The sequence below is a fragment of the Thunnus albacares genome, chromosome 19 (assembly GCF_914725855.1).
Source record: "Thunnus albacares chromosome 19, fThuAlb1.1, whole genome shotgun sequence".
In the NCBI taxonomy this organism is placed as follows: Eukaryota; Metazoa; Chordata; class Actinopteri; order Scombriformes; family Scombridae; genus Thunnus; species Thunnus albacares.
Window position 1 is genome coordinate 11,699,349 of NC_058124.1, and position 16,467 is coordinate 11,715,815.

The 16,467-nt window shown below is 40.1% G+C and overlaps 1 protein-coding gene across 1 annotated transcript in view; it reads left to right on the forward strand.

Moving 5' to 3' along the window:
* The first annotated feature begins 8,054 nt into the window (after positions 1-8,054).
* The window catches only part of cdk6 (cyclin-dependent kinase 6), a 41,475-nt gene continuing 33,062 nt past the window's right edge, over positions 8,055-16,467 (forward strand). Inside the window, exons 1-3 of the mRNA XM_044335654.1 lie at positions 8,055-8,321; positions 9,164-9,520; positions 13,380-13,515. Coding sequence (XP_044191589.1) covers positions 9,171-9,520; positions 13,380-13,515 — 486 coding nt within the window. The 5' untranslated portion in view covers positions 8,055-8,321; positions 9,164-9,170. The remainder of the gene's footprint in view (positions 8,322-9,163; positions 9,521-13,379; positions 13,516-16,467) is intronic.

A 16,467-nucleotide genomic window follows, 5' to 3' on the forward strand; every position in this document is an offset into this window, starting at 1 on the left:
TGCGGCAGGTTGTCAAAAACAGGTTGCGTGAAGTGTGTGCATGTGTTGCGTCATAGATAACTTGCATGTGTTGAATTGTGTCTGCATTCTTGTTCCTCTGATCCAGACAGTTACACGTGCTTCTTGTCTGTGCTAATGCAGTAAAGTGCAGATTTCTGAATTAAGACTTGCAAATTACACATTTAGACCAGAGCAGTCACATGCACTACAATAACTGTTAAGCCACAAGCTCTGAACTTCCCCATTCCACTTTAAGTTGTACATAAAGTAGTGCTTGGAAGAAATCTTAATAATAATTTCTTCTTTTTGGCACTAGCGGTACCTTTCAGGGGCCAGTCAAAGTCCTCTTCTGGTAAAATACACCAACCTTAATCTCTTGATTTCAGTTAGATAACATGGCATGCCACTCATCCTTAGAAAAAGTTTAATGGGTGACAAAATGTCTCTACCCAGGGCAGAGTTTTGCTCATCATAGCTGCTTCAAATTCAATGTTGATTACATCCTTCAAACATTGACCACTACACTAACTCTACATTTTTTACCTTAAATCGATAACATATTGTATAATGACAAATTCATAATAGCCATCATTTCCTCAACAAAGTTGCTGAGTCCATTTGCAGTTGCTGAGTCCCCTGAATGACTAAGCCCCAACACAGCAAACATTATCTCTACTATCTCAATCTTCCGCTTCTTTAATTATTACGGCACAAGCTTGAAATAATCCTTCCGATCCACTCCTTAATCACCAATCCATCCCTTTAATAAAACAACAAAAGAAATCTGTCAAATATTATTCATTTGCTCCCAGCTTGTTTTTCCGGCGTCTGCAGTTAATTTTCTGTGGAATGTGAGGAGCAGCTGTCACTTTAGCACATGAATGGAGTCAGTTTAGTGGCCCAGAGGCATCGGAGTGGATCAACGGTGGAGGAGGGACAGCTGGGCCCAGGGGGACAATAGCACTCTCAGTTAATCATTAATACTCTTAATGAACAGCAGCCAGGCACCAGAGGTTCACTTGCCAGTCTCTCCAGAATATCCCGCCTGTAACAGGAGGACGCAGGCAGCCTCGGCTTGCCGGCTGACCCCAAACTGACACTTGTTGATTGGGGCCTTTAAAGGGGTTGCCTGTTTGATGAGGTTTGATCCATCGGCCCTGAGAAAAATGACAACTGAATGACATAAGCTTGATTCATTATACCGTTGAAACAAGCTATCTTGTTGTCAAAGTACATTGTGTTTGTCAACAAAATGACATGTGCTATCTATCCAAAGGTCATGTTGAAATTGCCTTTTTGCCATGAAAGCTAATTAACATCAAGATGCGCCTACATAAGCTGTTTATAATCGACGTCATAAGATTTCATGCAAACTAAGCCAATTAAACAAATTAATATAATAATAGAATTTATCCACTATAAAAGCTTAAAGGAATAATTCAACACTTTGGGAAATATGCTTATTTGCTTTCTTGCCAAGAGTTAGATGAAAGGATGTCTGTATGGTAAATATCAAGCTAGGCCCAGCAGTCATGTAGCTTAGCTTAGCATTAAGGTTGGAAACAGGAGGAAACAGCTAGCATGGTTCTGTCAAAGCTCAATAATTGTAACATTATATCTTGTTTATTTAATATGCACTAAAACTATGCAATGTTAAACAACAATATGTTGTTACCATGCAACCAGCAGGAAGTTACTGCGCCAGGCCAAGAAAAAGTCACATAACACCCTGCAAAACCAAAAATTGTTGTTTTTACATATAAATATTTTATGCTTTAGCTGTTCTGGCGGGTAGATTAGCTCAACTTTCCAATCTTTGTGCTTTATACTTAACTAGCTGCTGGCTCCACCAGCTACATACTTAACAGACAGATCAATCTTCCCATCAAACTCTTGGCAAGAAAGTGAATAAACGTGTTTCCCAAAATGTCAAACTATTCCTTTAAGATACTTTCCCCTATAATCAGGGAGTGTCTCAGGTGTAGGGGAGGTTAACTAACATTTAACAAGCAAGACTCTTTCACCTAATGACCTCACAAGTACAGCTGGTGTTGCCTGGATAAGCTGGTCAAACAGCAGAGCAGGTGCATCATCCTGAATCTTCATTACAGTAACCACTGGTGTAAAAAAAGATACAAGTGAGATGTTAAAACAAGGATGACTTTGTGTCATAAACCTTATCAATAATGAATTCTTTGTTTCCATAAAATTATTCTCCTGTCTTTTGCCACAACAACACGTTTAGAAAGCCACCAAACAACCTGAGATGTTATTGGAAGATAAATGAGATTCTAAAGGGGAGCAGATGTTAGCTAGAGGTCTCATTTGAATGTTACACTGATCCTCTGTTTATGTCTATGTGTGTGTGTGAGAGAGAGAGTGTGTGTGTGTCTACATTTGTGACCACATGAATTTGTATGTAAGTGTGTGTCTGCACGTGGCCGTGCGTCAAGCCCAGCCCTCCCCATCGGCGGAGGTGGCAGGTGTTCCTGTGTCCCCTAAAAGAGCAGGTTTTTATGTCGCCTCCTCAAGTTAGTGGCTTGGTTGCCATGGCGATGCCCCAACAGAAAGAGGCTTGTGTCTGGGGGCCGGTGCCGGGGAGAAGAGAGGAGGACAAGGGAAGAGGAGAGAAGGGGCTTTACTTGCACCACACACTCTGGACTTCAGTCTGGCTTGACAAGAAAGAGGAAGAGAGGAAATCAAGTCAGAGACACAAAACAGGCCTGGATTGTCTGCTGGCATCACGTCAGGCTCTGTCTTTACACTCAAGATGTCGCTTAAATATTAAACTGCTGATGGGTGGATAAGAAGTGACTCACATGAAACATTGCGGACTAAGTGATGCTTGTAAATCCTGACAATGGGACTGGGAACTTAAAAAGGAATCCAATATCACACATCCTATCCGATTCCTCCCCAGGTGTGACAGCTGTCTGCCTAAAGACTTCATGTTATTATCACTGTACTCTATGCCTTGTGGCATGGACATCCCCTCTATTTAGGTGGGACGTGGTAGACAGGCCCACAATCAATCTCTCCCTCTCTCTGTATGTGTGTGTGTGTGTGTGTGTGGATCCTCTGCTGTGTGTTGGTGGGTGTAAGGAGATCTGGGAGCGACTGGGAGTCACCTGTCCCTTGTTGGCCTCTCTTGTCCCCCATGGGAGGGCCGTAATTCTCTCTTGGCTGGGCTGATCAGCAGCTGCCACGCGCACACACGCACACACGAGCACACACACACTCACAAGGATAAAGGCAAACTCATACAGACACACAAATATAATGCATTTTCTCTCACAGCTCAGATTGAAATGGCCTTTTTGCAGAGCTCAAAATCAGCAGCACATTATGACTCATATAACCTGCCTTTTAATAATCAGCATTATTACGGTATTGATGTAAAATTGATGAGCGTTGTGAGAAGGTTGGGATCAGATAGTTAGTTCCATTTTGGATCTGGGTCCAGGTTACTAAAAAACCTGTGACTAAATAAACTGTGAGCCTCACACACTTCTTATTGAATCCTTAATTTCAAATCCTTTTATTAAAATATTATAAAAGAGCAATGAAAAAACAGTAAGGGAACCACTTAGCTAAATGCTTCATCTGTAAAAGAAAAAAAATCTTAAAGCTGCAGCAATCAATATTTTTATATCAACAATGTGTTAAATGATGATGTGTATGTGAAATGACTCATAGTGGTGATAGACCCACTGAAAATGATGTATCGCCTGACTCTGTGGTACCGCTTAGCACTACAGAGCTTTAGCATCTTATAGCTCATTGTTTTGATTTGAATATTGGATTTTTCAGGTGGCCAGAAACTTTATCAGCTTTGAATGTAAATATTAAGTTTTTGTTAATTAAATCAATTCAACAATTAAATTGCTTTCAATTGTCGAATTCACTTTAAAATGCTATTGAACCTGAGTACAATTCTCATTGACGAGTTTTAGAAAAAAAGAAACCCACTGAAGCGAATAGAGCTGTCTCCAAATTTTAATGTTAGGCTTCTCTCTTTTCCCAAGTTATTTGATTCCTTTTCTGGTTTCACTTAATCCCTACTGAGCAGTTCCACCCAAAACACATCGCACTGTCTTATCACAGCAACATTCAAGCATTCAGAAAGAGCTGCCAGCTGATTAAGTCAAGTCAAGTCAAATTTATTTATAAAAGCACATTAAAAAACAACCCGCATCGTCCAAAGTGCTGTACAGACCAGAACAGGTAGCTAAAATCAAATACAAGAAACACCGACATAAACAACAAGGGACATGGCATAAATAGACAACACATGGGGGTAGGCACAAGCCAAAAATCAATCACATCAGGAGGATTCAAACACCAGTGGATAAATGTAAGTTTTGATCCTGGACTTGGAAGAGTCGATGGAGGAGGGATTAATTGGCCTGGCCATACCTGCAGACATGTCACTGGGCCACATTGTGAATGAAGCAAACATGTTAAATGAGTAAAAACAGTAAAGCCACCTTTTTTAAAGTAACGTTTCCTAATAAAATCTAAAGGAGTGGCTCTGTCAAGCAGCATTCCTGCACACTATGGACGCCAGTGGCAGCTTCTCAGGAATACTGAGCTGAAATGCCAGTTGGGGCGTTTGGCTTTGCAGCAACTTGTGTTATATTTCTTAACTGTCAGATGGGAGTGTTTATAGTTTTGATAAGGGGTGACCACAAGACATGTTTCCATCTTCACTGGCTTGTTGCTGCAGTCAGGGAAACTACAACCGCCTGGAATGTTGTTATTAAAAAAAATATGCACGTCTGTATCAACAAACAGTATTAAGTAGAGGGAGCATGATAGTTAGAGATGCCCCGATCAAACAGTATTCAATTGATTAATGTGTGTTTGAAAATCAGGTTGCTGTAGACCCCTTTCACCTTAAAGGTGGGGTTCTCAGTTTTAAAACAACAGTCAGGTGCCCAATGAACATTGAAACAAGTTTTTCTTGCATCCTGCTCATACTGGCCATTAGAAGATCCCTTCATAATACATTTACAATGTAAGTGATGGGGGCCAAAATCCACAAGCCTCCCTCTGTGCAAAAATATATTTTAAAGTTTATCTGAAGCTAATACGAAGCTTCAGCCATCCAAATGTGTAAAATCAAGTAGATATCTTTCAATGTTACAGTCCTTTTAGTGCCAAAGTCCCTCTTTTTGTTACTATACTTCCACCGCAGCTCAACAGGGAAACACTGTCCGAGGAAACACAAAGAGGGAATTTGATGCTAAAAAGACTGTAAATGTGTCAGATATCTACTTGATATGACTAACTCAGACTGCTAAAGCCTCATATAAAGCCTCAGATAAACTTTTAAATGCATTTTTGCATAAAATGACTGTGGACACACTGTGGATTTTGGCTGCCATCACTTACATTGAAAGCACATTTGAAGGGAATCTTTTAACAGCCAGTATGAACAGGAGGAATGATTACAGCAAGGAAAACCTCTTTCAGGGTTCATGTGGGCACCTGACTGTTGTGTTAAGACAGGCTTAAAAATGTGCACCTATCCTTTAACTTCTTGCCAATAAGGTATTATTTTTATTAACTTAGTGGACCACTAATAACTAATTAAATTAAGTATACTGTAGCTCCAATAAAATGACACCATAACCATAATTTCCATAAATCTTGTCCATATTTGCTTGTACAGAGTATTATTATTCAAAATGCAATTTCTACCCAAATAGCAAACTCAAGAAAAGTATAAGATTAAACATTAAATTATTTTCTGCCAATGTTGATCCCAGAACAGGATATTCTTAAATAGACCATCCTACTTCTGCATCTTTTCTATAATTATTAACCCTGCATGAGCTGCATCAAAGTAAACACATGACAAACACAGAAACTTGAAAAAAAACCCTGCTGTGTCGCATATTGACTGATCAATAACTGTTGTGGGAAATTATGTAAGAACACAGTTTCAGAATGTATGTGTGAATGTCTGAGGGGTGTGTGTCTCTCCCATGCTTGTACCGCACACAACGAATCTAATTGGTTTGTTCTCTAGATAAATCAGAAGTATGCATGCTAATGTATTCAATCTGAGCAATGGTTCTCAGAGCTGATTTCACATGAACAATGATGATGAAAAAATGTAAATTCACACATAATTGGTCCGGGATTCATTGTCTGTATTGTGTGTTTTGTGATGCAAATGGTTTAAATTTGGGGTAGCCTATAAAGTTGGGCAGGAGAAGTTGCCATACATACTACTTCAATCATCATTATCCCACCCAATTTATCTTTTTCAATGGAAACCAATGGATTCTACCAGCAGCATGCAAGACAAGTTTTTCTTGTAAATCATAACACCAGGGGAATGTCCTTCCTCTGATCTCTTGTGCATCCCTAATACACGCCTCCCAATGAAGTTATGATAATGGAGTTTGGTTACACGCCTGTAATTGGCCATTCATTGGGATAATCTGATATCAGGTCTTGTCATGTCTAAACCGTGTCCAGAATGAAACAGGAAAAAAAGTGAAACAGAACATTTTTATGACAGAGTTTGAAGAGCTTTTCAGTCAGAATATATTGTTTTAAATGTCTACACCTGATATAATATTTACACTTGATAAAATAATATTAAGTTCAAATCTTTAGCATAAAATGGTTTCTTAAAAAAAACTAAACAAATAAATAAAAACAAAAATGAAACAATATAACAAGATCTAATTTTATTCTAATTTTAGGTTGCCTCTAACATCTGGCAAGGGACAACAGATGATTTCTGCTAATTAATAAGCATTGTCCCTGCCAAATACATAAAATAAAATAAAAAGAAAGAAATATTAAACATTGAAAAAGAAACTGATAAAAGCCTTGAATTAAAGCATTTCTAACATTTAATTTTGCCAGACGATATTCAAGGTTTAACAATCGACAATTACATTTATTAAATACTACAATTATTGATAATAAATTCCAAAACATAATAACTTGAAAACTATGTTTACATTGTATACAAGTTGTATATAAATTATCAATATTGAAATTACACATTTGACATTTCTTACTGTTATTGTTATTGTAATAACAACAGCAAGAAATGTCAGTATTATTACTATTATTATGATTGATGTTGTTTTTGTCGTTGTTGTTGTTGCTATTGTTATTATTATTATTATTATTATTATTATTATTATTATCATTGTTGTTGTTGTTGTTGTTGTTGTTGTTATAGTGGCAGCATAAGTCTGAGTAGTCAATACCCTGTTGACATTTGTTGAATTGCTTTGCAGAAATTCAGAATTTCCCTTCCTTTGCTGTGAAATTAATCAAAGATCTCCAGAGATGATGATGATGCTTTGCAAATTTCCCATATGTGCATGATAGGTTTGCCATCTACTAACCCATGCCTGTTGCGGGGCATGAAGCCTTGCAAACGACCACCCGAGCAGAGGAGCCCTCCTGCACACAGATCAAGCCACCGGGCCTTGAACCTGACCCCTCAGGACCATCTCGGGTGAGCTCGTCACATCGCATCCCCGCTGGCGCATTGTTGCCGCGGTACTCCCTCAATGCTTTTGAGAGAGATAGATAGTGTGGCCGTCCATCCAATAAACCTCCTCTCTCCCCTCCCCGATCCCCGCGGTGCTCCCGGTTTTGACACAGGAGACAAAACCCGCGGAGAGGACTATGAATGGTAGGCCGAGGGAGAGCAAAAAGGAGGCGGTGTGTCTTTGTAGTCGGGGAGGAATGCGGAAATGTCCCCGCTCCGTGTCAAACCTCTCTGAAGGGGGTCAGGCCACATTCAGCCGGCGTGGGAAAGCCAGGCAGAGACGGAGCTCACACAGGCGAGCGGGGCTGCAGTTGCATAGGCCTATCCGGGGATATATGGAAGGAAAAAAAAGAAGAAAGAAAGGAGAAAATCCAGAGAAGAGCGTGTTTTTTGGAGGGCTATATCACGCGTTTGCCTTTGTCCTATGACCCCCTCCCTCCCCATCCACCCCCTCCCCTCCACAACCCCCCCACGCACAAAGTTTCAGTGAGAGTGTGTGTATAGTTTTGCACCACCCCCCCCCCCCCCTCCTCCTCCTCCACCTCCTCCTCCTCCTCCTCCTTCCCTGTGTGTGAGTTGTCTCTACTCGGGCTGGCTGGTGCAGTCTGAGGGATGGGGGGTTAGAGCATGCACCGTCCAACTACCTGTGTGGCCCCCGCATGGAGGACAGTGGACAGGGGATGCGTTTGATGCAGGAGTTGAGCATTTTTATCCGACACACCAATGCCTCCTCAGCAGTTTATCCGGCATGCCGACGTTACGACATATTAGGCTATTGACAACATGAAACAAGGTAAACACCAAAAATGGGTATATTTTGTGCTAAATGTGACAGCAAAAATGTCTTTACCGGGTTAGAATTGCTCCTTTACAGTCCAATAACATTTTAAACACCAAAACGAGCAATTCATTGACTTGTTATAATTTATTTTAATTATTTGAGGCTATTAAATTAGAAAAAAAATAGAGGACGCTCTCTAAGCTGATGGAAACACCTTTAAAACTTTGCTACTGCATTGTTTTACACGTTTATAACGATTTCGGGATAAAAATGCGATTTTTATAGTGTTTTTAAAGGACTGTTGCTGTAGGAAGTTTAGACAATGCAATCAGTAGACAGCCACGTGCTCGGCAAGTTTGTCGCCTCAAACAGAAACTGTGATAAAACACGAGAGGGACAAGCAGGCAACTTGTTATTTTATTAACTTTAAACAACTTTGTTTTGAAGGGTTGTGCTTTCTTTTTTTGCGTGTTCTCTTTAAATGTCCTTTATTTCCTTTAACAGAGTAAGACAGCCCACATGAACTTCACTTGAGCAACATTTGCATGTGGAGGGGAATTTGTGAATGCGCGAGGCAGTTCTATTTAATGCAAAGCTAGCTTTAAAAATGTGTTAAATGTGGTTATTTTGCATTATTATTTTTTTTTTGCGTTACTTTGTGTTGGAGGTAGGATGACATGAGTTGCTGTGCGTAATAAGAGGAGGAGGAGTGGAAGTTTGGACGCAACAGGGCTCTTGTGTTGATAGTCGGAATAAAACATGATGACAGTCCTTTTATTGCCTACCTGGAGCACAATTTGACCAAATGTGATCAAGACTGTGACTTCCTCCATCTGTGTCTCCCTGTCACCCAGGCATTGCATGTGCCGACCTTTTTTCTGTGAATATGCCTTTGTGAGAGAACTCTGGTTCGTCACCCTCGCCGGGATTCCCCGCAATATTTTCAACAAGAGACGAGAGAGAGAGAAAGAAAAAAACCCTGCAAAAATGGACAAAGAAAGTATTGGTACTCAGTATGAACCTGTGGCCGAGATTGGAGAAGGCGCTTACGGGAAAGTGTACAAGGCGAGAGATTTGAAGAACGGGGGACGCTTTGTAGCCCTAAAAAGAGTTCGTGTCCAGACGGAGGAAGAGGGGATGCCTCTCTCAACCATCCGGGAGGTGGCGGTACTGAGGCAGCTTGAAGCCTTTGAGCACCCCAATGTTGTCAGGTGAGTGAGGGTGAGAGGTGGGGAGACTAGTGTATGTGTATGTTTGTGTGTGTTTTGAAGTGTGGGTTTGTATGTTTGAGACTGAGAGAAATGTGTATGAGACAGAAACACACACTACTTCCTTTTTGATGGTGCCTGCTGGCAACCATGCTGCCTCAAATGACCTTTAGCGAAGGCCTGCACTCATAAGTGTCCCTTTTTTGCAGCAGAAGTCCTTTTCTTTAACGGTTTTCTGCTGACAGTATGAAAATGTGTGTTGCACAACAACTATAGCTGCATGGTTGCTGCCACTTTTCGCTGGCAGTAGATGCACACCTGTCAGAACCTCACTTTCTCCTTTTTCTTTACTTTACTTTACATTGTTGTTTTCCCGTCAAGCATGAAACCCAGCCTCTTGTTCCATGTTATTGGTCAGCTCCAATCACTATGAACCAGGTCATGCACTTTCCTCTAAAAACTCTTTAAAAAGATGAACCCACCAATTTTGCACCCAAGAAAGGGCACTGGCTTACAGAATAAAGATTTTGCATCTTTTGAATCTGAATGTAAACACAAATAATATAGAATAGTGTTATAGGCCTAAACATTATGGCGAACACTCTAACAGGACATTTAATGGACACACGTTGGATTGAAGTATGTCAAATTTGTGACGGCTTTCTAGTAATAAGGCTTTCAACTCTCTGCGAGATTCTTATAGTTTGCACTTGTTTTCAATGAGATTGTAATGTATTTAATAATATATTCAAAGTATCTGTGATCAAATATTCTAAACTCATTCACTACTAGCTTTTTTTCCAGAGCTTTTGACTCATGCCCTTCTTCAATGAATGGGATTTCCTCAGGTGTCATCATGTGACCAAAAAAAAAATAGTAAGTGAACCAGTCCTGCAACCAATGATTATTTTCATAATTTATTAATCTGTTGATTATTTTCTTTAGTAATAATGTGGTTTAAAAAAAGGCAAAAATAGTGAAAAATGCTCATTGCAATCTCAAACAGCAAATATTCACATAAGAAAAGCTGAAACTAGTTTAAAATGTCTATACAACCATTTTAAACATGTCACAAGTTTGAAGCATTTCTTCATATTCCAAGCCAGTGTGTGTCCATCAGTACTGATCTATGCTATCAAAGTACCCTTTACTCAAACAGTGACTCCATCTAATTCACTATAAATCATGCTGGATTCAGTGTATAAAGCCATTTTAAGACATGGTACATATAGCGAAGTATAGTGAACTATAAAAGCCGTCCTCTCTGCTCTGCACACAGAGGCCATTTTCTTTCACTTTTGTAATGAATTGTTCACTCAGAGGTCAGTAGTCAGATACTGCGTCATATGTTGGCACTAGCCAAGGTCTGACCTTGGTACTCGTTTTATTATGGAATATTTGGTGCTTTGGGATTGGAGGGGAAGTTCTAAATGGACATTTCAGAAGCATGACCAGTACACTTGTGCCTCTAACAATAATTCCCCAGTGTATCAATGAATAATGCAGGATAATGGTTATAGTTTTGTCTTATTGGGATCACAATGGATTTTGTTCTCTCTGTAAGACAAATGCGTCAGAGGGATTAAAATTGTCCTAGGTCAGTTTATTTGGTGATTGAATTCACTACTGTGAAAGCACGAGTTTAGAGAATATGCAATAGCATTGTTGCAATAAATAGTTTTAAGAGTGCAAACTGTCAGCTCCTTTCAAAGTTGACAGAACCTCACTTTTCTCCAGTTTAACCAAACGACATAGCCAAGCAGCTCAGGCCAGGAAGGGTGCATTGTGGGCCTTCTGTGTGACTCCAGGCAACCCCTGGATGTTTGTAATAAGGCCCATTATTCATTCCATATGTTCAGTGTCTGCTCAGAGCCCCCATTGTAGCCCAACAATCGAGCTGTGAGGGGCGTTTAACCCCAACGCTTCAAGAGGAGGGCGTCGTCTATTCTGTGACATCATGCACAGTACTAATACCTTGAACGAATCGCTTCTCACTCACTGCACTGACTCCCAAGTCCACTGATTACAAGGGTGTTGGCACGGACACATGATGCCTCGTTGGATAGGAATGAAAGAGTTTCCGGAGAGATTTAGTCATTTCTTTCCATGCTCCAATTTTAAATGGCTTATGTAGATTAATTAGTTTGAGTTATAATGGCATATGCATTGAAAGTTGTTAAATATATTGGTGTGACACTGAGTAGGATCACCATGCGTAGAATATTTTCAGCAATAACAATGTGTGGACTCTTAGGTGATTTCCCCCAAATTCCATCTATGTTTGCATTTTGAGACTGAAAGTAAAAGCTGACACTGAGAGATACCCTCAATCAGTCATGACGCACTGAATTTAAACTCAATAGGGTCTGTGCAGGGTTCATCCTTTCATTGTTTCATGATACCAATAAATATTGTAGATCAAAGTTATGCCAAAGTCTAAAATTTTAAGAGATTTCCAACTGACTTTCCAAGTCATATATTACACTTTGTTGCCTAATTCACATGTACTGTACCAATAATAGGTGAAACAAGACTTGGATACAATGATGCTGTACTTTTATGTGATTACAGAAACTCATTAACTCATTACTCAGTACTCCCAACGCGGCATCTGTCAGATGGAGAGCCATCATGGCTCCCTTGGTCTCTTGTGTTACCGCGATGAAAGATGCTGCCTCTTGCAGCAGCTCCACTCCACTTCCCAAAGAGCATCAGGAGTTGTCATAGTGCTGGTTGAGGAATGCTGCTTGTGGTCCCCAGCTCTTTGAAGAGGACATACTGGATAGCTTTTTTTTCAGCTTTTCACCAAAGCCTGCCTTGGCAGGTCTGCCGACATAATCTGGATTCTTGGCCTTAGTTTGTTGCCTAGTGAAACACAACCATAAACACTGGTGTTTGGGGCTTGATGGTCTTAAAGTTTCAAAAGCTTTGCATTGAAGTAGTGGAGTTTTTTTTCAGGGTAACCTGAGGCAGTGTTATCAGGATTTCCTGCAGTAGATGGATAAGTCTGATCTTGTGTGTCCATTTTCTGCTGCAAGTTTCTGTAAGATAAAAAGCCACAGGAGTAGAGAGCCTAGACTTAGGTTTTCCCCTAAGATTTATGATTTAATGTTCTATGTGATGGATTTTCAACTCCCAGCTGTTGTGGTTTTATTGAAGGTCTCATTCTATTTTAATTAAGGTGGATATGAGTGTTATTGCATTTTGTAAAAATCTCTTTTAGTCACACATATGAAGAGCTCTTGTCCTGAAAAAACTCAAGCCAGTGAAAGCTGCCATAACACTTGTTTTAATTTGCTTGTAAGTGTAGTTAACCAGAGGGTTTAAATAAAATCAGGATGTGTATAAAAATGTTTCCAAGTGGAAGATTCAGTTTTTTAAAAGACTTAATACTGGGTGATATTTTAGAAATAACATTGAACATAGCTCTAAAAAATGTCTGAGAAAAGGGCTAAAAATGACAATTTATCAATCCTAATACATTGTTATTATGAACCTAATCAGTAATGTGCACTAGATTACTTTCCTCCACTATATTTGAGTGTCCAAGTATAAAGTACAAAATGAAAAGTGTCTGAAATTTCAGAAATTTCAATTTAGTATTCACTACAGTGTGAACTATTAAATGTGTAATATGTGGAAAATGAATGAACGAATGAAGAGGTGAATTCAGTCATGGTCTATTTCTGCCATAAAATAAGGAACATAATAATGTTGATGTCCCTTGTTAGAAAAGTACATGGAAAATGTGTTAAAAGAGAAGAGATTTAGTCATTTTTTTATTAGTTGTGGCCTTGTTGAAGCGTGCTGACCCCATGAAATCAATTGTATTGATCTCCTCCTCCTGTTCTTCACATTCCAGATTGTTTGATGTGTGTACAGTCTCTCGGACTGACCGTGAAACCAAACTCACTCTGGTCTTTGAGCATGTGGATCAAGACCTGACCACCTACCTGGAGAAGGCCCCTGATCCCGGAGTACCCCCGGAAACCATCAAGGTAACCAATCAATGTTATCTAGAAGTACCTGAGATAACAACTGCTGTCTATGAGGACTATATAAACTGTATCACTTAAGAACTTCATTTGAAGTACTACTTTCAATTTCTATTTGAAATGTGAGGGAAATCTATTTGCTAATCCTCTGTGGCTTGAACATTGCATGACCACAGCTGTGTCTGTATGGTACTGAGTGAGTTTTCTTGGACAGAGACATGGAGGACAGCTTCCTCCAACATCAGAGGTACCGCGACATTTTGAAGGGCAGCACATGTGGCAAATGGGCTCCAAATTAGAGGCTCCCTGTCTTCTCTATTTTCACTCTGCCCTCTCTCTTCAAGTTTACACTGTGTTGCAGAGAAAAAAGTGCGTGTGCATTGTGAGATCATGAAACAAAATTTTAAAGATTTGTGTTTTAAAACCCAAATACATTTGACGGTGACAGTGGTACGTCACAGTAGTTCTGCTGAAGGTACAGAAGTTCTTCTTGTGAAGGTACAACTCATTCAAAGTCACCCCCACTATCAGTTTCTCCAATACATCTCATAAATCCAGTGTTCACTGACAGTTTGCCAAAAGGTCGGAAGTGGACGTGTCGCCAAGTCCTTTACTCTGTAACTGTCTCCTTTTATTTTAATCTTTCCCACAAACATTTCTTTTCTAAAAATCTCTATCATGTTTCACCCCCCGGTCTGTAGACACAGTATATCATGTACGATAATGGAGAGTTATAGCTCCATTTTTGGACATGGGCCTCAGAGTTTAAGTGTCAAATTGGAAACGGAGAAGTTCTGGAAGCTAGAGTAACTGTTGATTTTCACCCCAGGGCCAGGTTTACATGGAGAGTTTTGTGTCGAGCTGTAGTGTTGGTGGGATGCTGTGCAAGCATAGACGAGTCAGGTAGATCACACCTGAGGCTTTCCCAGGGTGTCTGCTGAAGCTGATACAATATGTGGTACTGCAGTTTCTTGGGATATCCCTGTGACCATGGTGTTAGGTTTGAAATATTTTAATACTGCAGTAATACTGAAGCACCCATTTACATGACAACTTTTAACTTCCAATGTAAGTGATAATTCATTACTTGATCTTTGACCAATGAACATTTATACACTACCATTATATATTTAGTTCAAGAAAATCAATCCACAACCAATTGATTAATCGTTTCAGTTATTTTTCAAGCAGTCAAATGTGCAGATTTGCTGCTTTTCTTGTTGTCTTCTGTAATATAATTGTAAAAGGAATATCTTTGGGTTGTGGACTGTTGGTTGGAGAAAACAATCAACGTGCATGTGTCATCTTGGCTCTAAATGTTTCACTGTTTTCTAACAAAATGATTCATTGAGAAAATAATCAGTATTGGACATAATTATGTGTTGTAGCCCAAGTATTTCTAGCACTTTCATTGCTCTTAAAGCACTGGATTTTAAACTCATTCATTCATTGTAAGTCCTAATTAACAACAATTAGCTGATTAATCAAGTTAGTTAGTTGTCAGAAAAATAATTTTTATAGTCAATTAATTTTTGTAAATGGCTGGTTCGGTGGTTCCAGTTTAGCAGATGTTTTCTCCTTATTTTGCAATATTGTAAATCAAATATCTTTTGGTTTTTTACTATTAGTTGAATAGTGAGCATGTTGGGCTCTTGTCACTGGTGGTTCCTTTTATAGACCAATTGAATTAAAAAATAATCAACAAATTAATCAATAATAACAATAATCATCAGGTGCAGCCCTAATTCACGGCACAAGATCTGTGGAGGCTCAGCCACCTGTTTGGCTGGTTTTAGACTCCACTCCTCCCTCTCTGTGCTTTCTCCTAACATTCATACAGCTGGAGCCACTGGGGGACAAAAGGACAATGATGATGGAGTGACAAGATGACACAGGCACCATACCCTGTTATTTCTAGGACAGTGGACACTGCACAGTAAAGCCCAAAGTGCCCCCCTCTCCCCAACAACTTAATTTGCCCACAGCTATACCAGATGGCACCAGATTGTGGATTTTAGTCAAGAAATCCCCAATTTAGCACACCTGTGCTCACCTAACACTTACCTTGTGTCACTCTAGAATATATTAAATCAAGAGAAAACATTCACAGCTAATGACCCTAAACCAAAAAGACCAGGCATCCTTTTCCTCGAACCAATCTACCCAGACACCCCACCCTGGGCCAGCCAGTCCACTTCAGCCCCCCACCCTCCACCACCCACTCAGTCTTACTCAGACTCAAGACCCACCACATGGTCATTGATGAAAGAGGCCCTCCTCCAGGAATCAAATGAGCTGGAAGGACATCAAGCAGCCAGGCTGCCCCAGCCTCAGTGCTCCTCAGCCGGGCCAGCGCTTGGGTCTCACCCACCCTCCTCTGCCGCCATCGTCCAAGCCTCCACAACTCCATTCTCTGGGCCCATAAAGGGGGAGGTTAATGAAGCATGGGGAGGGAATTACACTAACGCTAACCGGCAGATGTCCCATATTGTGCCTAGCTACAATAAACAATATGGCTGCCTCTGGGACATTAGCATTAGAAAAGGAGGCGCACTCAGAAAGCCATGTTTTGACTGCATCTTGCAGTGGGCTGACTACTTTTTTCCTGGTCCTCCTGCTTTTTTCAGGGTCAGATCTGTTGCCTTTTTGTGTGATTTTTGTTTCCTCCTGGCCAAGTTGTTTGTGGGGTTTTTTTTTTTTTTGGTTGATGTGCTGCCAGTTGAAGACAGTTGTGTCTTGTGCAACCTTTCTGAGTTTCATTGCTGCTGGATTCAACTTTGTGTGAGGCTACAAGGTGGTTCACTCTTGCTCTCTGTGCTGCATGTAGTCTTAAACTTTGTGGCAGTATTAAACTATTTTAATGTCCGAGCTAAGTGTTTTCCTACAGGAAAAACTGCAAGTCATGCTGTGGAACATAGTTGGAATATTTTTCATTACTCAGTTGTAAGCGTAATT